The 24043-nt window shown below is 39.7% G+C and overlaps 3 protein-coding genes across 3 annotated transcripts; all 3 read right to left on the bottom strand.

Annotated features, from left to right (window-relative positions):
- Positions 1-211: 211 nt before the first annotated feature.
- Positions 212-2842, bottom strand: LOC140268873 (zona pellucida sperm-binding protein 3-like). The gene is made up of 8 exons (XM_072363865.1): positions 2403-2842; positions 2195-2310; positions 1955-2058; positions 1634-1811; positions 1391-1508; positions 1086-1171; positions 633-895; positions 212-401 (listed from the first exon to the last, which is right to left on the bottom strand). Exons 1-8 carry the CDS (start codon positions 2808-2810, stop codon positions 295-297), a joined length of 1380 nt encoding a protein of 459 aa, XP_072219966.1. The 5' UTR covers positions 2811-2842; the 3' UTR covers positions 212-294.
- Positions 2843-5623: 2781 nt separating this feature from the next.
- LOC140269046 (interleukin-12 subunit alpha) lies at positions 5624-7238 on the bottom strand. The gene is made up of 7 exons (XM_072364073.1): positions 7220-7238; positions 6972-7123; positions 6795-6881; positions 6541-6582; positions 6235-6357; positions 5990-6034; positions 5624-5875 (listed from the first exon to the last, which is right to left on the bottom strand). The coding sequence occupies exons 1-7, from the start codon at positions 7236-7238 to the stop codon at positions 5750-5752; spliced, it is 594 nt and encodes a 197-aa protein (XP_072220174.1). The 3' UTR covers positions 5624-5749.
- Positions 7239-8315: 1077 nt separating this feature from the next.
- Positions 8316-15784, bottom strand: LOC140268687 (schwannomin-interacting protein 1-like). Its single transcript, XM_072363642.1, has 7 exons — positions 15623-15784; positions 13714-13823; positions 10880-10997; positions 10562-10768; positions 10019-10142; positions 9523-9616; positions 8316-9423 (listed from the first exon to the last, which is right to left on the bottom strand). Exons 1-7 carry the CDS (start codon positions 15650-15652, stop codon positions 9372-9374), a joined length of 735 nt encoding a protein of 244 aa, XP_072219743.1. The 5' UTR covers positions 15653-15784; the 3' UTR covers positions 8316-9371.
- Positions 15785-24043: the final 8259 nt, after the last annotated feature.

The following is a 24043-nucleotide window of genomic DNA, read 5'->3' as shown; positions in this document are numbered from 1 at the left end:
ACTTTCACACAGGCACATGATGCAAGGAAGAAAAAAGTAAACGTGAGATAATTATTGGACAAAAGACATGTCAGAAAATAACTGTTGTCACAAAAATATACAGCAGATAGTCAGTGATGATTTTAAGAGGATGGTTGAAAAGGTTTTTTTTTTAAAAAAAAATAAAAATACAAGGCACAAAGTATTCATAAGAAATTTGTTTAATCTCAGCATTTGCAGAGTTTCTTGTTGTGTCCAAAGTTGTTTGCAGCAGTATAATCACTTTATCCTCACTCTCAAGTCAAGCACAAAGTCTCAGGTTGTATTTTTCTTTTGTGAAAGTACCATTTTGGACTCCGTGCCATTGGCGACATATTTGCGTGATGACAGTACAGTAAGGGGTCCCAGTTGGATGGTTTGTTCTGAAAAACAAATCACAGAGAGTCTCATTTAGAAATGTGCAACATCTTCCTCAGGTGCAGATAATATATTCAGAGTCTCTCAAATAAATAAATGCATTGTTTAGTGTTTCATTTAATAAGTTTTATCCATTTATGACAGTCAAACAGTTATTAGCAACATTTCTGGAAAAGTGAAAAAAAAAAAAAAAGTTTAATTCAACATATGGTACTGTACTACTAAAATGTGCTCACGTTCTTTGTGATCTGCGTCTCTCTTTATTAGTTTAGTAGAGGATTTCACTTGTGGGCTGTTGTGCGATCCTGGATGGTAACGAATGTAAGCGGCTGTAGGATGTTCAGCTTTCTGTTTGACTAAACTTTCCTTGGAAATCATGGAGGGCCATGCTTCAGTGCTCAAGGTAGCTTTTGGAGGTTCAGGGATTGAAGGCATTTCAGCCCGTTGGGAAACATCACAGCTTCTACAAGCATGATTACTCCCATCTACGGAATGCCATCTGGACAAGGAGGAAAACATGTCACAATTCTTTCAATAAAACTCCTGTGAAAATACTGTAATGCACTTCAATCAAATCTTAATGGAGGAAAAAACATTTTCAGATTACATGGGGTTTAATGGTGTAATTTTCTGATGTCGCTCTTGAGACAACTGGCCATTGCTAAATCTACAGTTGATTAGCAAATTACCCGTTTGCAATTAAAGAGCATGCCCGGTTTTTAGGACTGACAGGGAGAGTGACCAGAACAGCTTTCACATGGCATGTTATGTAGACCTGCGGGAGAGAGAGGCTGGTGTGAAATGCAATCAGGTAGTGGCATAGAAAAATTAGGGCAAACCAGGTCAGAACTGTTATTGCAAAGTGAGCTGAGGATAAACTGATCTCCAAAAAAGGCTCATGGTTAAAGAAACATTACCGTCAGTGATACATTAATCTAAAGTTGCTTATTGCCTCCGCTATAAAAAAGTCAAAGGAGAGAAAAACAACATCGACCTGGTTGCTGGGCTCTTGGTAGAACTTGAAGGCCTCTAACTGGAACCTCAGCTTGTGTTCCTCGACTCTTGGTAGGAAACATGAGTTGGAATTTGTCAGGTAAGCATCAGCAAGACATCTGGTATGGCAAAAATAAAAGATAATGGGTTAAAAATGTAGTTTAGTTCAAAGAAACCACAAAAAGAAATGGCCCTCCAGACTTTCTCCTGGCTGTAGGACAGAAAGGTTTGCTCTGAAACATACCCATGATTCTCAATAAAGTCATATCTCAATGTTGCCTCTGCATCAGGAGTTGCTGTGGCAACACAGCGGTCAACATACACTCGCAGAGGCATGTGGTTACCCATGATGGCAGAGACTTCAAAATGAATGGGATCGCCTAGGTAATATGTATAAGAGCCCCTCTCAAACTGCCAGTCATCTACAAAAAAAAAAAAAAAAACATGATTAAACCAACTTCTGATACAAGTATCCTGAAAGTTGTGCATGGCTCCTCTTCAGTAACACACACACACACACACACACATATATAAAAAATGCTCCACCAATGCTGCTTTTTCATACCAGTTCTGATTTGCAAAGTGAAGTCTATTTGGTCATCTACAGAGGCCATGGTGACAAAAGTATCCCAGGTGGGGTGCAGGGAAGCAGAAGTCACAGAGTACCTCCTAAAATCAAACACAGAACACTTAGCAATTGAATGACTGGCATTCAAGAGACCTAACACAAACAAAAAACAGCAATATAAGAATAGTTTTTCCTGCAACACATGTATAACCCATTTTTTAAATGTGCAGGACCCACCTCTCATAGTGACATTCAACTGGGATAGCTGCTTCATCCAATCTGAGCAATCCATCAGAAGAAGGTTCTGGTGTGTAGATCAGCTCATTGGAATAGATTATCTTCTCTTCTGTTGACTAATTTAAATACTTTTACTCTTAAAAACATAATTTCAGCAGAGAACATTAGCCAAAACGAGAATCTGCATCTCGAAATAAGAAGTGCTTACAGAGAGTTTGGTTCCACACTCACTGAGCCAGGTCAGAATGGTGAATTCCTCCTCTCCAGACTGGACCGCTCCGCACTCACTGCCCTCCCTCAGAGAGTTCCAACCCAGTCTCAGATGCTCACCGTCCACCTTCAGGTCCGTGTCAAACAGGTTAGCCTGCACCACAATCTCCATCGAATCTGGGTGGCACTTGACCACGATAGGTCGAGGTCGCCCATTGAGCTCCGCGCTTTGATGCTGTTCGTCCGTCGACTGCCTTTTTTGGATTGTTCTGTATGTCCTGGCTGGAGTTTGAACGTTTGTTGTGCGTGAGCTTCGACTGTCAGCGAGCAGAGGTTCTGTGAAAGTGAAAACTGAGTAAGACACGACAATCCACCAAGAAACGATCCGTCGCAGGTTGCAGTCCATTCTCAGACGTTAGAAAGGATCGTGACGGGGCCCTGCGCTGCTGGAAATAGGAACACGGCTGCAGGTGATTGAGCGTCTTTAAACACACCTGGGCGCCGAGTTCAACTGACTGCAGCTGATTTACCGAACGTGTCTGTGGAAAAGCTCAAATGAAAAAGGCTAAACTTCTATTTGTTTGACTTCCACATATATGCTATATACTTAATTTCCCATTAGGTGGTGCTAAAACTGCATCAGCTCTGTCTGTCAGCTGCAAGGTGCTTTAGTTTTCATCAGCCTCGGTAAAGCAAATTTAGTTAACTGAACAGTTTAGGCTTGTTAACTTTTTTTTCTTTGAGATTTTTCTTGAGGGTCATTCGGTGCTAAATCGCCCAACCCTTAAATTTCATATCCTTACACCCCCCCCCCCCCCCCCCCCCGAAAAAAAAAAAATTCTTATAATATATATTTTATTTGACACATTTTTTTTTGTTGTCACAAAATCATGTGAAAAAGTTCATGACCCCAAAGCTCTGTTTATTTGTTTACATGATATAGTTGCCCTGAGAGCTAGATTATTGTTAAATGCTAATCTTTTACAAAGCCAATTTTTTTCCCTTCTGAATTTGGTTAGAATTTCCCTTCTCAGCAGCTATTGCTTAGTATTTTAATGGGCGAACAGAGAATTCTCACGGTCATATACAGAAGTTCTTTCATCCTGAATACAAAGATCTTAGACATAGCTTTGGAGCTGAAGAACCTACAAAGTGTTTTAAGAGTTTTTTTTTCCCCAGAGAATAATTACTTAAACCGATTTGAAATCTGTTCATGGGAAATTGTTACTATTTAATGCTGACACATCAAAATTCCTTTTTTTCCTTTTTTTTTTAGATTTCTTACAGCAAAAACTGCAAATCTTGCAAAAGATTTCACGGGTGGACTTAAAGTGAGTGAGTATAAGTGTGGCACAGGTAGAGAAAACATTGAAGTCAACATACAACATCTTTAAATCATTCATTTTAAATAAACAACAACAGGTTGCTTTTAAAATGTTTCATGGAATTGGAGGTACTCCAGTCTTTGAAAAGCTGTGTTTTTTAACTGTTGCTATATGTAATAAGATCAGTAGTGGCTCTTTTTTATTGCAGAACTTCATGATACTACACAGAGCCGAGATGTGATTGCGAGAAAGTGAAAACTAGAGGTGACATGACAATTTTACATTTATCTATTATATAATTTAGAGACCAATGTTTAGTTTCTGGTGCAAATTTCCATCATTCATCATTTTAAGAGTATTTTGAAGCATAAATATGCAAGTTTCCCAAAGGGTTAGATTTATGTCAACAAAATCCATTGCATGAATTTGGAGGCTTGGGTGAGCTGACTCTCAGTTTATCATCCATTGTATTGTTATAGTTCAACAAAAAGTGGAGAAAAAAAAACTTTATGCACATATAAAAAGTTTGGAAGCTAAATCTAGATGAGAGAACAAAATGTTATGTCAGTAAGCTAAACAAATTCTATTAGATGACAACGTATATGTTTTGGTACTTGTGTTGGGCTTTAATGGTTTCTCCACAGAGACACCCATGAGCTACTTTAAAGAAAGTATTGTATCATGGGTTCCTATGACTTGCTCATTCTGTCTCACATATGGCTTGCAATGATATTTCTGCCTTCTTATTTAGGCAAACTCTAGTTTGTCTCAGTAGCAAATGGATCATAGGTCTTTCTCAACCTCAGCAACCACAAATGTCATGTGTGGCCACATCACTGGACACAGAGGGAAAAACGGAAACTAAACCCAAACAAAACATCTATTTTCTTTCCTCACCGTTATAAAGAATTTCTTGCAGCTTACCTACACCTTGGAAACATCTGTTTTATATCCAATTTCTGTTACACATTGTTGGAAATGCATGAGGTGCATTAACATGCTCTAAAGGATTTTGCCCAGTATATGTTTTTGGTGTATGTAATTAAATTCTGAACGCAGAACCTGGGATACATTGATCAGATGCTGCCTTACCCAGGTCTCTGAGGATTCATTTTCAGTTACAAACATAGTGTCTGAGATTCTGATAAAGTAATTAGCATTTCGTGTATGAAAACCAAGGCAAGAGGAGTCAAAACCCAATTTCAAAAGTTTAATCCAGACAATGGCCAAATTCAACAAGGCTTTCACATCCTTCTGAGTATCAAACCCCTTTCCCTGACATTTAGGTCCTGTGATTGTAAGTTTGTGAATACAGTGGACTTTCCAAAAGAAGTGTGATTTAAAAAAACACACCATTGCATTCTGTGTGTGTCCAGCATGAAGCACAGAGGTGGTTACAGGAAAATGCTACCATGTCTGCAGCGTAATATCATGGGAAAATACTACTATGGGTCCGGAAGCCACATTTTTTAATTAATTCAAGACCATCAATCAAGACAAGTTTGCTTTTTCCTGTAAATTACACATACTTCTTAGTATTGACAATATATGCAGCTAAGTCCAGTCACTGAATGTGGTCAGTGTGATCAATTGCTCTAACTGTCGATCTAGCATTAATGTATGAATCTGAAAACGAATAATCATCTCAGAGTCATTTTAAAAAGAAAAAAAGAAATTAAGTGTAAAGGACAAACAGCAGTTGGAGAAAAAAAGATAAACCAGCAGGTAAAATGCAGGGAAATGTTTATTTGGTGATTCTTAGAACCAAGTAAAATTCATCACAATAAATAGTTTCAAAATAAATAGTCCAGAATAAAGAAATAATAAATAGACAGCACAAACTCACACAAAAGAAAGTCATGCTCATACAAAGATAATAAATATGTACCCTTATAAAATTATAAAGTAGACATCAGTGTTCTTTGTCACAGGTAGATAATTTGAATGTAACATACAACTGTTACTCTAGTTTATCTTGTGCTATTTGGATGTGAAGTGGTTCTGTAAAGAGAGGATTCATTTAGAGTCCACTGGAGTTGATGTAGTTAATGGCTCGGTTGATTGTGATGGTGCGAACATGGAAGCCCTTCAGAACTTTGCAGAGCTTCAGTCGTTTGGTGTAGGTATTCGCATGCTCCTCATCAGCCTTAAAGAAACACAGAGGCGCCATTACGAATTTATGAAAATTAGCTATATTGTATAACTTTAGGATTTTTATTGCTGTCTGAATGAGGAGCATATTTCTTTGTTGCTGTCTTACCTCCTTTAAGGCCAAGTCTGTTGGCAGGGACCCCGTGAAGCAGTTCTGTTAATAGAAAAAGAAATCCCCTTATATTTTTCAGCATTTAAGTATTCAAGTATTGGAAGCTCGGGATTCTTCCTTTTCACAATATTAGTTATTCAAGTGTGTCACATCTAAAAGCACACATAACAACATTTTTCTTTCAGTTCTGGCACTGATATAAATCTGACATGAATCTATATATTGGGTAAGTAATGCCTCACCTCCATGAGTTCTCTGAGGCTGAGCAGAACAGTTGAGCCAAGTAATTTTTCAGGGTCTGGCTGATTCGTGAGGAATTTGTAGTAGTGGCTGAGGTCCTTCCCAATGTTTGTCACACATGACTCCTAGATGGGAAAACAGCAAAACAGAGCTGATTGCAAACAGCTATGACATTTCATCTGTAGTCTGTTGAGTGCAGTTTAGAGCTTTACTTGAAAAATGTGACTTTTTAGAAATAATCAAAATATGTTTTACATGCATAAGAGCTAACTAAAGCAGTTTTTTTTAACACAAACACTGCATTTTACCTCGTCAAATTCGGATTTTGTGATTCCAAGGCATGCAGATTCCTGTGAGACAAGTGGATATAGAAAATTAAATTAAAAAAAAATCAGAAAAAGGAAAATAAACGGAAAAAGAAAAGATATCAAACCCACTGCAGCAAAAGAGCTCTCAAATGTTCAGCACGTGGATACATGAGGATTGATCTCTGTTAATTCGTTTTAACAATATCGTTTCCCTCTCAGGATATTGACTTTTAATGTAAAGTTTCAGTACATACCGGTGGTGTGCACACAGACGGCGTGCTAGTCTCCATGTTCAGTTCCATGTTCTCCTTTGCACAGTCAAATCCCCTGAAGAGTTTAGTCTGTTCGGAGGAGAGAAGTTTAACACCAAACTATGACAATGTGATAAAAACAAAAAGTTGTCAGAATGTCACCTTAATTTAGCTGCATACCTGTGCAAGGGCATCGGTGATGTTCTGTAGGAGCATCCGTGCATATAAAGTGCAGGAGTCGGTCATCGGTCCTTTGTCCATCACTGGCAGAGACTGGCTGACTTGCCACATTCGACAGCTGAGTGCCAGGAGCAGCAGGGCAGAGGTGAAGCCTGTCAGAAAGAGATACAGAGTCCCAATGAATCTTTTCATCTAACCATTATCTTGCAGAGAATAAATACTCTTCAGTCAGGTTACATAATACTCACAGAGCTTGATGAGTGGCATCTTGGAAAAGACGATTGAGTCAGGTTCTTTGAGTGAGTATGGCTCAACTCAGACATCCTGAAGTGTTTTATACTCTCAAATCATGAAGGGATTTCCCTCATTGCACAGCAATGTTTTGACACCTATCTGTAAACTGAAAGTGCAAGGTCAAGGTTGAGTAATGTCATTTCCCTCTCCATCACCTCAAGTGTCATGGTGAAACTGGAATTAACATTAACCTTGAAGAGTAAAAGGCCTTTACGCCTATTCTGTGGTTAGCACAGAGCTTTGTGTTAATGACTGTTAACCTTCCAAAGAATGCCGAGTTAAAAGATTATGTCATAAGCTATTTTGAGTCAGTGTCCAACACAGTCATGCAAAATACTTGTGCCAGTATCGACACCATCCATAGTATCACAAAACACAATCCTATTAATGTTAGAAGTTTAAAATGCCTTCCTTTTTATCGTTGATCCCGTTATGAATTTTAGAAGAAAAACTACTTAAATGTTAGATATTAAGTAAAGGAAGGCAGTTTTACTATTATATAATTTTGCCCCTTATCGTTTTTCCTTTCCTGCCACTGTGTTGCATCATGTCCTTTGCTGTATTATAACTCTTTTTATTTATTTTTTTAAAGTTTGCTGAAGCCGTTTTAGTTCAGGGATTTAAGGATTTTTCTTTCTAATGAGTGGTGACGACATTAGGAAATCTGCATTTTAACCGTTTGAGACTTTCCCTCTTTTGGCACAGCTACTTTTAGAATAAAATGTATATTAGTTCATTTGAGTCAGCCCAATGTTATTTTTATCAGCGTAAAGTTGTTCCCCTCTTGCTTGTCGTAGTCTTCCACAAAACTCAGGCCATGCGTGTGTCAATGCAAGCGTGAACGTGTGAAAAAGCAGAGAGAAACTCAGCTTGCGCCCCGCAAATGTGAAATAAATGTGTCAGGGGGGACGACGTTCAGTGGTTTCTATGTAAATGACACCAACTCATTGGGCTTTCTTCATCGAGTGATTTTTTTTTTTTTTTGTAAATTAATAAAATGACACTAAGAAATAATTTTCATCATCTTCAGCCAAATATGGACAAAGCTAATTCAGACACTCCAAACATTTATTTCTGGATTTATCTTACAATCATAATACAGTACATTTATCAACTAAGCAGACAATAGAAAGTTTAACTTTGCGTGAAATTACATTCATAAAAAGCCGAGTGTGAAAACACAGAAAATACATCAAGGCATATTCTTCATCCTTTAAATAAACTATCTTACCAGTTACATACAGTGTATCCATAAACATTTTAAACAGTTAAAATAGATTATGCTCTGACCATGATTTTGTGATATATTTGTTTTATATAGCTTTTTCTTTAGTATCAATAAATGAAGCACAACAAAAAGAAAATTATATTGCATATTTCTGTTAAGAGGCTGTTTATTGTAAGATGCCACCATCTTTTCATTCTCTATCTTTTAGTTTTAAAAGAAAATTACCAAAAAAGTGCAACAGCTACAATGACTTTCATGAATCTGCTCCATCATATTAAAAGATAACAGATGATAATCATTCTCTATGACAACAGCAAAGATTTTAGATACTTGCAATGAATTCCAGTGATAAATAGCGATGACACAGTACTCAGTGAAATAAATGACACGCCACAGGTGATGAGGACATGCCAGAAAGTGAATGAGTTGATTATCATAGAGATAAACTAAAGACTTGTTTTTGTTTTTGAGTTTAATTCAGGAGGAGCCCATTTGAAGAGGTAATGATTTGTTCTGATACAAAGGAGAAACGAGGCTTGTTGGAACATCAAACATGCCTGAATGCCAGATAAAGGTCAGGGATGGAATTAAGTCAAGAGGATTCTCCTAATTCTATGAAATGTGGCATGATTAATCAGGTTGAGTAGATGTGAAAAGCCTGCACAAACTCATCTCTGCCCATACTGAAATGATCATCATCCTTTTAGATCCGTTTTTGGGTTTCTCAGACAACCTCATGTGACAACATATTATGGGTGTGTTAATGCAATGTACTTGTGTGGTGCTCTCCAGACATAGTCAGCACAGATGGAGTTTCAATAGCAACACTAGTAACAGTCCATGAAGGGGGTGGGGTTGGACAGCGTGTAGACACACGTTTATTTAGACACAGCCTTCTCCGCCTGGTGCCGCTGATGGCTGTGTGCATGCCTGTCACAACAAAGACAATAAGAATGTTAAATAGAGCTTCAAAAGAGCTTGCGGAGACTTCCCCTCTCTGCCAGATATAGACAGACATATTTGGTTCACCTGGTGAGGTCCTCTATGTCCACCAACATGGCGTCTTGCTCCACGTGCAGCTCATCCCTCATCAGCAGCAACTGCACCAGCTCCTCATTTAGACCTGCAATAGATTACAGATGCCGTTAACCCATTATTGAGGACGCCAAGATAACGATTAAGGGAGAGCAGAGGAGAAATATCAATAAAACGATACTTTCAACTTGAACAATTTATAATCCACTTTACATTTTAGAAGATTCAGTAAAGTGTGATACAGGTTTATTCCCAGTGGTTTCCTCCTCTGACCAGTGAACCAGGGCAAATGATAACAGAAAGCTTTGGAAGCATTATCTGCAGGATTTAAGGAAAATGCTCTTTCCTCCTGCTAACTAAAACATGCCATATGGTGAGAAAGACAATGGTTTGCCACTATTATGGGAAGATAACAGCACTCTAGTTTTTGGGTTGATCAAATATTTGCAGTGCTATTTGTGTCATACATGCATGTGTGTGATCTACTCACTCTGAATCTGTGAGTGCAAGTCATTTGTGATGACTTGCAGCTGTCCAAGACTCATATCTCTCATGTCCCCTTGCCTCAGATTCCTCTTCATTAAGCACTCGCTGATGTGGGGCAGATGGGGCAGCTGAACAAACACGCAGAAAAGAAATCACTGCATGACAAAATGGCTTTAAATGTGTTTTTAGGTTTTCTCAAAGTAAACTTGGTCTGTTTGGATTTGCAAATATCCCTTATGCAGCAACAGTTGGACAAATTTGCTACACTTGTTTACCAGTTTCAGGGGCTTTCTCTTGTCACACACACACACAACAAGCCTGACCACTGACCTTCTGTTGAGGCCATGCAAGTCCCTTATGTCATCTTTATTGTGCTGTGTTTACCGTAAGATTTGCTTACAGTCATTCTATGCTCACTTTATTTCCCCTTTTACATTTGAAATGGATCCGTTATTGTCCTGAACTTTTCTTACATTGCGCTGCCACATAAGAAAGAGTTCAAGCACTCCACACAAAGATCCCTTTGTTCTCTTTCTCTGCGACTAACCAGGTCAGCCACAGGCGAACGTCTGTGCAGCTGGATTTGCCTCTCCACCTCCACCTGCATACGGGCCATTGGTCGAGCCAGAGCCAGCGCCACCCGGGCCTCCTCCTGCAGCCTTCGCTGCACCCTCCAAAACCCACCGCAGTCATCTAAAGGATCCGAGTCCTCCTCTGCAGTGTCTCGGTCTGACAGTGACGAGCTCTGCTTGCTCTGTACAGGAAGTAAGGCGACTGATATGATGCAACAGGTAGTGTGGTTTTCTCATGTGGTTATTACGCATGAAACTAGCGAGACAAGAAGAAATCATCTATAGGTGCATACCACGGGTGACAGCGGTGTGTCCAGACTGGTTTCCGTCCTGCTGTCTTCAGCATCACTGTCTTTGTCACTGCTGCTGTCGTTGACAAAACACACTTGCAGGTTCACGCCACTCTGCAGCCTGGGAAGGAAAACACATTTGTCAAAATAAAACTGCAGGGGGGCAAAGGGAAATTGCTTTGTTTTAACACAAACTCACAATTCAGATTTAAGTGTTTAAGGTTCCAGCTTAAGCGGAATACTCAAAATGAATAAAAAAAAAAATTATATGTAGACATAGGTGTAATTTCCCCAAAAATGTTAAATTCATTAATTTTGATAGCTTTTTTCTGCATTCTACGTCAGACTCCATGGGAAATCAGCTGATTATTTCAAAGCATGTTGCTAGAGGTTCACAGGGGATTTTTCATTGCAATAAATGCTCAGAATTGTTTTTACGCTGTTTTGGTAAAACGTCATGATTTCTTTAAAGAGGGGAATTACTTTATACTGCATCTTTGCTAAAACAGAAAAAGAGGACATGCCTGTCCACCTACTCTACCATAGGCTGAGTAATGAAAGATGTGTTCATGGCTGTTATTAATTCTTAATGTTACTGAAATGCAGATATTACATGTTATGAAACAACTGTGCATGTTTAACTTTAAAAAGATGCTGGGGGAAGACCTTTCCCTGTTCAAACGATATTAAAATGAGACAAGTGGACAATGACAAATTCAATTGGCCTGATGTTGGCATCACCTAAATCAAAATAAGCGTTTAATTTTATGAATGTCACCGATAGCCCACTTAGATTAGCTTTCGACCATGAAATGTATTTAGGTCTGTATTGCTACAAGCTGTGACCTAACACCTGGAAGCAGGTTGAAATGAAACTGAAGGTATCAATGAATCTAAATCAAGTAACAGAACGTCATATCCTTCACAGCAGTCACACAGCAGCATCCGAAACCTCAACCACAGCTTTTCCAAGGGCTCAAAAAGCCATTCATTCAATTCCCCATCATGATACTCCAGCCAAAAGAACCTAAAGTAAAATAAACAATAACTTATACATCCCACAAACTGGACAGGATGGTGCTGGAATTTCCAGTTAAACCTAAGCAACAGAGGATGCACCTTTACCTCCAGTCGTCACATGACTTAAATACTGCAATCGCTGCTGCTGGCTTACATCAGGCGTCACTTCTTCTTTTGGGACTTTAGAACTGAACTTCCTCAAACAGCAGGCAGTAGTGTTTAGGGAGGGGCAGCCCCATTGGTTGATATAAGGTAAAGCTCTTATGGAAAAGAAGTCAAGTGCCAGAAAGTTATTGGTGGTCAGACCTCCCATGATGACAGAGTAGTAGGTGTGTTGGGTTGTTTTTGTCTGTAAACTCTGTAAATACACAGCATATGTATAGATAATTTTTTCTTATGCAAAAATAAAAAACTGCTAACAAAATAAAATAAAATTGTATTGCATGTCGGTGTGTTCCACACCCTCAGAAACTAGGCACAGTAAAACCACACCACAAATTTGAGGTGGAAATATGACATGTTACCACTGTGTTCAGTGGAAGATGCCTCATTCAAGCAGAGACTCTTGATAACTATATCCTAGCATAGTTTCTCTCTCAGAAAAATGTCATGCAACAGAGGTTAACCACTGTGACACGTCTTATACCAGCTTTCTCCCACTGCTGGGGTTACTGTAGATCATTCTATCGATTGTCTGTCTACTTGGACTGTAAACAGGAGTGGCTTTCCGGAAAGCATTTTTCCTACGTGTCTGATGTAAGTGACACAGATATATCATATTTTCTGTTGCCAAGAAAAACATAAAGATACATGACAGTTTTACTGGGCTGCTGTTATTTAACAACATAGTTCTCTCCTTTCATTCGTCACTGTTTCTGAATACAATTCCATAGGATAGGTGCTGCCATCTGCACTGGACATCTAAAAGCCAACAAGCCAATCCAAACAGTTTATTTGTTGAGTTCATAGATTATAGTTTACACTATGTCATTAAGAGCTGATGGAAGCTGCAGAATAGCCCCCTCTCCTGGCCTTGATCCTTGTCATTTTATTTTTGTTACTAAGAAATGGAGGCTTAAGTCAGATTTTGCTGTGTGAGAACTTTTCTTTTTTAAATGATCTGCATAATCTCATGGGATTTGAAATGCAATAAAAGGGCAAGAGAATCCTTCAATTTCTTCTAAAAAATTAATTTTGTTCTCGTTTCATTGGTTTGTCAATAAGTTGGATGTGTGATAAATTTCATATACTATGGTGACCTCATATCTCTCAGAAGGTGCCTTAGAAACCTTACATATTCATCAATTCATTTTTAATGAATGTACACACGTACATGCACTTGTTTTAAAAAATACTTTTTGGCTGTTAAGCCATTCCCAGCCTAATGACTTTTCAGTCATTGCAAGAAACAACTTTTTATGTCCGTAAATCTTGTCAGCTTCAGGGCAAAGTCATTGTGACACAATCATTGCACTCTAGATATATATCAGCCACAGCTTTCTGTTGATGATTTCCTATGTGCCAACTGATTGCGCTAAACAAGCGGAATATCATCTGGTATCGATGTTGGGCCAATATCTGTGCATTCCTAATACAAACCGCACATGTTGTGTGAATCAATAATTAGTTGAAACAAGGGCATATTGCTGTTTTTTTCTTGCATCTATCCAATAATGAAATTGAATAATAAAAGATTTAAAGGCCAACAGCATTGCACCAGCAGATATACAGCACAATACATTTGGCGTGAGTCTTCAAAGGGCTGGAGTGATCAAACCCTGACAAACACAGAACACACACATAGAATTCAAACCTACCGGGAGGATGGGCTGTTCTTGCTGCAGCTGGTGTAGATGACTGGCTCGTCGTCATAGTAACTGCCAAGGGCAAGTTTCTGCCTGATTGACTCCCTCTCATTTCTCTGAGCCTGCCAAAAAGCAAGACACATACATGAAGATAAAGAATATCAATAAAAGTACTGCTCCTGGACTGTCACCTCCCCTTGATAGACTAACTGGGTCATGCCCTGGCTGGAGAGACAACTGAGCAGATCAGAGCCAATATATATTTTTATGATTCCAAAATAAGCAATTATTCTGAGGTTCCAAAATGTGTCTTGAATATTTTTTTTCTACTCCGCCATAAGCTTTGATAATTGCATGTCTTATATTTAACTAATATCATTTCTAATACATACCCTTACAAGAGTAGGACAGGTTCCCCTCAGAGAGATGCTGTCTCGATAAGTGGGAACACATTTGCCCCAATGTACGTATATGAGCGTAAATCCTTTTATCCTGCATCTCTGTTAGCCTCATTATCAAATGACTACCATCAGACATGTAATTCCAGGACCTAGCATCCTGGGATAGACTACAGCCCCACTGGGAATAGTACAGAGAATGATTAACCAGTTAATCTGGTTTATTAACAGATCCTGTTACCTAATTACCCAAAAAGACCAACTAATGAAGTGATGGAATCATTTCTACATTAAATCATCCTTCCTAACATATCAATTTATAGTTAAAGAATATAAGGTATTTGTTCATTGCAAACACAAGATTAGATTGGCTGTAAATCTTCAAAAATGTTTTTTTTACCAATTTCCTACATTTACATGTCGTCATCAATGAAGTGACTGATATCTAAAATAAAATAAACATGGAGAAAGACATTTTTGTTCCATCTCTGCTGCTGGTTGAAAATGCCAAGTCATTTTCTACAATTTTCACCACCTCCTGTAGGTGGCAAATCTCTTTTGACTGATATTTTTTCCCTCCGACCTTCCGTTTGATCTTAAACTTTGCTTACTTCGTCCTAGTACACAATTTGTTCTTCCTTCTGTGCTCAAATTTACATCCATCCTTGGGGCAGTTACCCCTTTTCACAGCTTCCACTCTGTAGCTGTCCTTACATCTAAATTAGTTTCTCTTGAATTCTCTCTTTATTCCTCCCCTCAATGCTGGGTGATATCAAACGTAACGATTCAGCAAGAGATGATTCTCCTGCCAAGAAAAAAAAAAAAAAAAATTCTCTATGGCTGAATTGTGCCAGTTGTCGTCGTCCTGTACTGCCTAACTACATATGTGTGTGTTTTTGACAAACACTCATCAACAATCATTGAGTAACACCTCTAGAATTGGAGATATTTCTCTTATGTGCCATGGCCCTTTCTCCTGTTAAGGTAAAAAAATTATCCAAAACACACACATATATGTGCACCCTCTTTTCTGTGACGCATTATCAGATGAGGATATGACGTAAAAAGACCTGATCAGCCTTTACTCTCTAAAACAACACACTGCATCCTGCTCACCCACTTCATGGATGTCCTCCTCACAGAAGGTTTACACATTCACACAAATTCAGGCACAACCTATTTTACTCCTCCAGAAGAAAGTACAGTATGTTGTACAAAAAAATTCAAATCACAGTGACAAGTACGATGTGGAATGGCTCGATTTATGACAAATTGAGCACAGCATCTTGTGTGTCTATATGGATCAATAAGAGATTTCAAATGTTACTGAAGATATGTTTAAACACAGATGTGCCTATAGAAATCTTATACGAATACACCCACTACCTTTTCACACATTCACTGATCCAGTATGGCTGACCATCTACAGCACACCCATGATGGATACCTTTCATCTGTTAATATCATCTCACATATGCGACACCCTCAGAATTACACACCGACATGAACACAAAGCCACACACCTGGTAAATGCGTTTCTCTTGGTGCACCATCCTTTCAGCGCATCGTACTAAAACAGCCGTCCTGCCCTCCTCTACACTGCAGTGAAGCTAGACCCTGGAGACCCTCTCATATACTGCAGGTCCGTGCAGGAGACGAGAGCGGGGGCGGGAGGGAGGAGACAGCAGAGAGAGCTGGGAGGGGAGGGGCAGCAGAGCGAAGAGTGATGTGGAAAGAGTGGGGAGAGACGGAAGCAAAAAAGAAGAGAGAAATGGAGGAGGGATTGGAGAGAGAGAGCTGCTCAGTGCTGCCACTGCCTTCCTGATCCGTTATCTGCGCCTCTGTCTTCCTCACAGGCTTTCTGTCTCTTGACTTCTCCTCTCCATATTTCCTTTACTTTAAGGGAAGGAGCAAATGATCTAGATAATGCTAGGAATTTGTACATATTTACTGAAGTAAGAGCAGATGATAAGTTGCAGGTGTGCAAAAAGGTGGGTTAAAAATCCTGATGAAATGAGAGAAAATGCAAAACAACCGCTGAAGCAGCTGATATGTAAAAGCACCTCAAACACATGACAGACCTTTTAAGCATCACAGACACAGCATCTGCCTATTGCAAGTGTGGAAAATTCTTAATTGCTATACATCTATTGGTCTCTTAAAGGAAACTCCTGCAGCCTCAACACACATTACAGATTCAAGCACCGTGAGCTGTGTAAAAGGCAAAAGGAAGCACACGGTGCATGTGCCCACACATGCATACACAAACGCAAATACAAAAATATGCACACAGCTCCCACAACACTGTCACACAGTGTAGCAGTGGGATGATTAAACAACATTCTGAGTCATCCGTCATTCGACATCATCATGCAGCTAAATATATCCAGCCTATAGCAGGAATTACTAGGGGCAATGGATGTAGCATTTTAATCACAATTTGTTTCTACACTTGAAAAAGAAACAGTCACAGAACATCATGGTTGAGTTCATACTGTTACCATTTGTAGTTCAGTTTGAATTACTTTTTTTTTTTTTTTTTTTTAAATCTTTAACTTATGTCTTTTGATTAAAGAATGTTTCATTTGAGCTAAAACTTCACTAAGATTATGATTTTTCTTTTAGTCAACTTTAGTCATCAGAGCAAATAAACTTCCTGTGTAGCTCAAACAAGAGAGACAGTCAATCACTCACAGAGATGCTGGACAGCCTGGTTCGCCGTGCACTGTAACAGACTTCAGATGGTGGTACAAAGATAGCCTGAAGCTCCTCGGCCCAACTGAGACTGTTTACCATGCTGCCTTTCACTTCTCTATGGTCTTGTAAGTCACCACTGCTCTCACAGTCTTCCCACCAATGGTGTGTTGTGGCCCCCCTGGTGAACACTTCTTCCTCATTCATGTCTGTGTTGTACTCCTCCATAAAGAAATCTGCAAATAGGGTGAGTGAATGTCAAGGTTGGGCCAAGTGCCAAACTGTGGGACTGTGCCCAGAGATGGAAAGAAGTAGGGTAAGGCTCTCTGACTGAAATTCTTTGCTTGAGCATGGACTGTTCTGTTGCAAAAGGACTTAAGTATGAAGGTTTAGCAAAACCCATTTCCTACCGATCTGTTACGTTCAAGATCTTTCAGTCCTCCGCCATACCTTAGTCTAAGGAAACAGAGGTCAAAACAAATTACTCAAATACACTGTGACCTAAATACTTAAATTCTTTGTCAGTTATAAAACAAAAAGTCCAATTCTGTACAGACTCACCTTACTTGGATCGATGAAGGACCTCCTTAAGATGACTGCAAAAATTCAAAACAAGCAACTGTTGCCAAACTTGACATGGGCACAGTGCTGCATAATAGAAATTTAGGATTTCTTGCATCCAGAATTTATCTGGAACTCAGTGCCCAGCAAAGATTGAAGATTACCAAAGAAGGAAAAATATAGAGGAGCAACTCTGGGTTCAGAGAGAGTAGCGTTACACATCTCTTAACTGTCACGTGTAGCTCAGTTGCAGTGATGTGTGTAGAATTGCTTGTGCATGCGCAGTATCAGAGGGTGCCTGAGGGAGAGAGTGCACCATGTGGAAATACAAGAACAGACAGAATGGGGTGCATGCGTGCACACATCTTAGAGTGTAGACAGGAGTGGGTTTCACATGTTTAAGTACCAATGCAACAGACTGAAAAAGCTTTGAACGCTAAAAGCACAGTGTATTGTAAATAAAATTAAGTAATGTCAACATGCCATGAGTTAATGAAGAATCATTTATATTAAAAATAAAAAAGTTCCTTTTTTTTTTTTTTAAACTGATAAATTTGACAGGTGATACATGCAAAAGAAAGTTGTAAACCCATTTAAATGTCTTTATAGGTGACAGATTTGGGTACACAAAGAAAGTAAATATAACCAAATACTTAAATTGTATTATTGGATTACAATGAATTTAACTCTTATTGGCTTTAATTTGACTGTATCATTGAAGTGCCTTGAGATGACATTTGTTGCGATTTGGCATTATACAAATAAAAGACAAATATACCCAAGTAAAGCCTGTTTATTGAATACTCAGAATTGCCAGACACCTGATAAAGTAAGTAAGACAATGACAGAATGGTTAAACTTACATGGAAACTCTTTTCAAAAGGTAAGCCTCAACACTTAATCAGTTTATACTGTTAAGGGACAAAACCCAGAGAGTCGGCTACTAGTAAAGCCTATCTGCATATGAGGGAGGAGCTTGTGGCTTTTGCCAGTGTAGACGTCTCCATAAATATTTGGCAGGAGACTTTGAAAGCGTAGGTTTTTCACGTATTTGTGGCAGCGTCATTGCGGGATTCGTAAGAGCACCATGGCCACTCAGCAGAAGGTGTTGAGCATGGCTAGGGTAATGGGCAAGTAGGTTTTTCAGAAAGTCTAGATTAACAACAGCCTCCACTGGAGGTGGAGGAGTAGTTGTGGTAGTAGCAGGAGGTAGGGTTGGTGTTACATACATGCAGCAGTAACAAGGGTGATAACGGCAATATGGAGAGCCAGTATGACTCATCAAATGTTGCCAATTTAAATAGCGCTTAGAACGATGAAGGCTCTGTGGACTGCGAGGTAACTGAGATTTAAAGGGCCTGCTCACAGGGCCAGTCGTAGTCAAAGCTGGCACTACAGCAGGACTTGGCAAAGTAGAGCAGGTAATGTCAATTGCTGTCTCCCGCCAGCTCATTGGCAAGACATATCTCCCATTCTGAAACGAGATTGGAGTAATTCAGATGGTTACACAAGGGATTAAGCATTTGTCAAAGTAAACAATTGTTCCATGTAGTTTGGTCTGAGAGTCTTTTGCAAATTCAGAAGGAGCCATGGTATACCTCTCGTTTCACATAGCAGCCATAATAAGGAACAACGAGAACAAGGCCCAGTGCATTCAGTTTCACAGAGTAGTCGCATGCTTCAGGCACCTGGATTAGAGGCAATGGGCGTGCGTTGCCTGAGGAAAAAGTAGAGTAGGGGGTAATTATTATAAGTTACATTTTGTACAAACTAAATTAAATATTTCCCCCCTACCCATATCCATTTGCAAGTCAGCAGCACCAGGTCCCATGGCTTTCAGTGTCATCTTGTTATGACCACAATGAAGTGAAGTATTCAAGTGTCTCCATGCCACTTCCTTTGTCACAGTATCTTCAAGAATTTTAGGAATAAACACCACCCCAACATCAATTTATTTGCAATAGCCTGTTGCTTGGGAGTGTCATTTTCTATGTACATAATATATGAAGTTCAGCAACAACGGTCTTACCTGTATGGTCAGTTTGAGATAAATAGCTATGCAGCATTCCATTATTTTCTGTGGTAGTAGCAATGGCAGAGTCTGACTGGAAGTCAAGCTCTCTCCCATTGAAAATAATACTTCCTTTCATTTTGTCTAATACAGCAGCCTCGTTGATATTCTTTTTAAATCCTTTGTTCAGGCTTTGCAAAATTACACATGTTAAACTCAGAACTAAAGAGCATAGGAGCAAAATGGCTACAGCTTGCCATGTCTTACATTTCTCACCTCCTACCATCCTCAAGATGCAAAACTAAAGGAAATGAAGAGTTGCAATGAAGAAGAGCAACTAAATCCCAACTTTTATTTTCTGTGCAGGTCATAGCACCAGGTGAGTCAGATGACGTTGAAACCAATTGGATGAAACTGCAACTACAGGTTGCAGCTGTGGTAATTAAGCTCAAAACAGGTGGAGTCATTATGAACCTTTGAGGTCTAATTCTATCCTTGTCCCTATATACAAATCAAGAAACACATATAATGGTGTATGGAAAAATTAGCATTTTGGGGGGGTCTAGCAGCGAAGCTACAGATACCCATTGTGTTAGTAGCTTTTCCTATCATTATTGATCTGCTTTCCGCTGCAATTGAAGTCTATGGCAGCCCCATGAACGCTATGGTAAAAAGTTTTGAAATTTGGCACAGATTCCAGAGGCATTTTCATGCCCAAAAAAACTAACTCTCTAGCGCCACCAACAAGTCAAAGTTTGAAGTGCATTCAGCTGCATAACTTTGGAGTCATTGGTCCAAATTTCAGTAATTTGGTACCGTTGGAATCCTTGGATCATGACGATCAAACTTGGTGGCGACAACGCCAAACAGGAAGTAAGGCCATATCTCGGCAACCGTTTGATCTTTTGACATCAAACTTCTAACAGAGACTCATGACCACTTCTTTAAGAGGCCCAAGAATTGTGGTGACCTTTGACCTATAGGGAGCGCTATATTTAGCAAAAATGCATTTTTGCTCATTTCTTTGGACCCGTTGGTCAAAGCACCCTATGACGTCATTTGCGCCATCTTGGATTTTCTGCTATTTTGAAATATATCAAAAACCTTCGAAAAGGATCACAGGTCACCCAGATTGTCTGATTTCCACGGGACTTGACACAGAATCTTCAGATCAAGCCTCACAAACGTTGTTTGGATTTTTTAAATTCGCTTCCATTTAACCGTAGCAGCCAATCAATTTTGGCGCCAACACACCAAACAGGAAGTATGGCCATATCTCTTTGACGCATTGATGTATCAATGCAGCTATACATTTTTATCATTTTTGCTTCCTAGTTATGTGAACTAAGCAACACACATAAGACCTTTTCCACAGCTGACCCTTTGAAAGCGTAAAAAAGGAACCCGTATTCCCTTTCGAAGAGACCATGCTGGTTCACTTGGATCTTAAAGAGAACTCAAGGCTGTGGAAAATGCAAATTGTAGAAAAGGGTCTATATGCAAACAAGGATATCATAAACATGAGGGCATTGAAAAAAAAAAACACTTAAATTATCAGAAAATAATTCCCCAGAACAACATTCTCAGAACACGGGGTGCACCAAGTTCCAAGTTGATGGGAAAAGTGCTTTTTTATGTCTGGACTTCAAATATACCCTTGACTCCTCAGTCAAAACATGCATGTCAGGGATTCTAAAATCTGGATGTGTGAATAGCTGCTGGCAACCTGTCCAGGGTGCTTGTGCTCTTTCATAACCAGCATCTTCTTTGATAGGCTTCAACCTTACATGATTGTCCACAGGAAACAAGAGTTCCCACAACTTCTCTAATCAAGTCATTTGGCCTTACTGTTGGAAATATTTTTAAATTAAAGACAACTTCAAAACCTACAACCTTGAAATGTACACCCATTACAGCTTTAACTAAAAATTTGCAGATGGTACGATGGATCCTACACAATTTTCAATTTGTTAAAACCATCCACTTTAAGTGGAGAATTAAATTAAACTTGTGCACAGAGCCATTGAGTTTCAGAAATGTTCCTTCAGTTTTGAATTGCTTCTGCAGTACACTAAAATTACTCAATTAGAGCACCACTGTATCCAAGGCCAGATAATACAGTCACTGCTAAATTTGAAACCCACTTTCCATTTGAAACACCATGTTATATGATATGTGTAAACCAATGAATTTCATGATCTTTACTCAAAGTCACTCGTTATTCAAAACTTTTATTGCAACAGTTTCAGTCTAGCCTTGAAACTTGTGGGGCAAATATAGATATTCATATGGAATAAAACGTTGCTGTGCAGGTGGATATTGAAGGGGGACATCTCCTGGAGAGAGAGTAGCTGGAGATGGAGCGGCTGTTGGTTTAATTTCTGGCACAGGACTTGACGACTGTTGCATGCGAGGTCCAGAAGACCAAGGAATATGCTAGTAGAAATGTTTCCGGGGAGGAATCACGACTGTGGGCACTGCATTGGTAGTTTGTGCAGCTGAGGGAGGAGGAAGAAAAGGATAAAAACATTGGGCATGAGGAAAGGCATTTTTTAAATTTGTCTGTTCAACTGCTGCAGAGAAGAAATTTGCCTGAGGCAGGGGGTAAATGGGTGGCATAACCAGAGGAACTTGAGGATCCTGTGGGGTCAGGTGAACCTGAGGAGTCTGGCATGTGGCGCAAACCTGAAGGGTCTGGGGCACAAAGTGAATACGACCGTCCTGGGGAGCTGCATGAGCCCGGGGTTCCTGGAGCACACGAGACCATTGAGGTTTATGGTGCCACAGATGCTTGTGCAGCAAATGATGGTGCAACTCAGAAGTAGAAGTTGTTGCATGCCTGGCACACCAGAGCGACACAGGATTTCCATGCCACTGTAGTGGCAGCATACAACTTCCATCCTTGAAACAAGACAGAGTTAAGTTACAAGTTAGCCAGGAAACCATCTTCCAGTTAATTTCCAACATTTTAATACTTTTAAATTCCCCATATCATTCATTATCATCTGCACAAACAGTTCTGATAAATCATTTTAACCACATCTGAATTTGTTCCCTCTCCCCCTGAAAGTTTCCACAACAGGATTATACTGTACTTTAAATACAGTACGTTTCAAGTCTGTAAATAAGATTACCTGTTGAACCACATTGCAGCAATCATACAGAATGGTCATAACAAGCACCATGGAGTTGCTATGTTGTAGCCACAATTTTGGGGAACCATGGACAAAGGTAGAGGTGAGGAATTTTCTGTTGGAATAAAGAAAGTGGTGTTATGCAAACTGCAAGCATGGTTGCAGTTACACAAAGTGAACTCTGCGACTACCTCGTTGCACTGCAAATCGTGAAGCTCTCAGTCCAAGTGATCTGAACTTCATGTGATCATCAAAACAACGCAGAGAGGTTCCCAAGCAGTTCCATTCATCTTTGGCTGAGGCGTCCCCCATGTCGACATTGGACCAGCCTGTCAAGTGAACATGAATGCAATGACAGTTATAAGAATTTTTTAAAAAAAGTTTGAAATGTGGTTCAAAAGCAAATATACTCAAACGCAAAGTGATTGAGAATTTTCCCCATTAAGTCAGACACAAATATACCTCACAATACCAGTTATGCATTTGGTTTAGTCTGGATATGTCAAACAGCATGTTACCTTAGCTCACTTACCAAGCATGCATGGAATTAAACGACATAACCTTTATGACATGGAGCAAATTTTGTCTAAGAAAGTAGGAGCCACCTCCACAAACTGATATTGTACACCTGCGTAACCAGGTTAACCTTAAACACAAGTCACCCCAGCTCATTTACGATATATTATGAGCATACCTGCAGAATCTGCTTGATAAGCCGTCTTTAACAGAGGCGTTGGAAGAGGCTTTCCTGGGTACATCTGCGATCTGCAGCTGTTTGCGGAAAACCTCCCCGAACATTATTTTGCCCTCTTGAACGCCTATTGAGCTGACAGCATCGCTGTCACCTTCTTTTTTTCAGTCGAACGCAGTCTGTCGTGAGTGCTAAGTGACATATCAGAATCACGGTTGCAGCCCAGCAGTTACCGACACTTTTCCTTTTATCGTTACGCATCATTCCGTTGTGCGCATCTCCTGAAAACGTAGAGCAATAAAGATGTTATTCGTCACAGCTATTTGTCTTGTAATGTTCTCTGGCAGCAAGTGCAGCCGGTGTTGCAACAACCAATCAAATGCGGTGACAGGTGTTGGTCTTTAATCAGCTGGGATTGATTACACCTGGGTGCAATGTCGCTCTGTGGTCAAGTCCTTTCATTGTCCGTGTTTGGGCTTCACATACATCTCACTGATGGAGTTGGTTTAAACAATTTAAACCACACAGATAGCCAGTCAGATATTTCAGTTCCGACCCAAGATGGCCAACTGAGGAAAAAAATGCACGCCTACTGGTGAAATGTTAACGTGTCAGTGAATGGAGAAAAAAAGTGCCTTCATCCACTTTCTATACCCGCGGGGAGGCTGGAGCTTATCCCAGCAGATACATGTTAACGGATCAGCGGTCCATCACAGGATGAACGCAGCACAACAAAGAGACAAACTGTCGTGTACGCTCGTGTCCACTCCCACTGTGAATCTGGAATCACCAAATAACCTGACACGCAGTGCTAAACCTAATTCCGGTTTCTCGAGTCATTAATAAACTTAGA

The sequence above is a fragment of the Leuresthes tenuis genome, unplaced genomic scaffold, assembly GCF_036924035.1.
Source record: "Leuresthes tenuis unplaced genomic scaffold, fLeuTen1.0.hap1 SCAF_14, whole genome shotgun sequence".
NCBI classification, from domain to species: Eukaryota; Metazoa; Chordata; class Actinopteri; order Atheriniformes; family Atherinopsidae; genus Leuresthes; species Leuresthes tenuis.
Note: the sequence above shows the minus strand (reverse complement) of the source record. Positions and strands in the feature narration are given on the sequence as shown.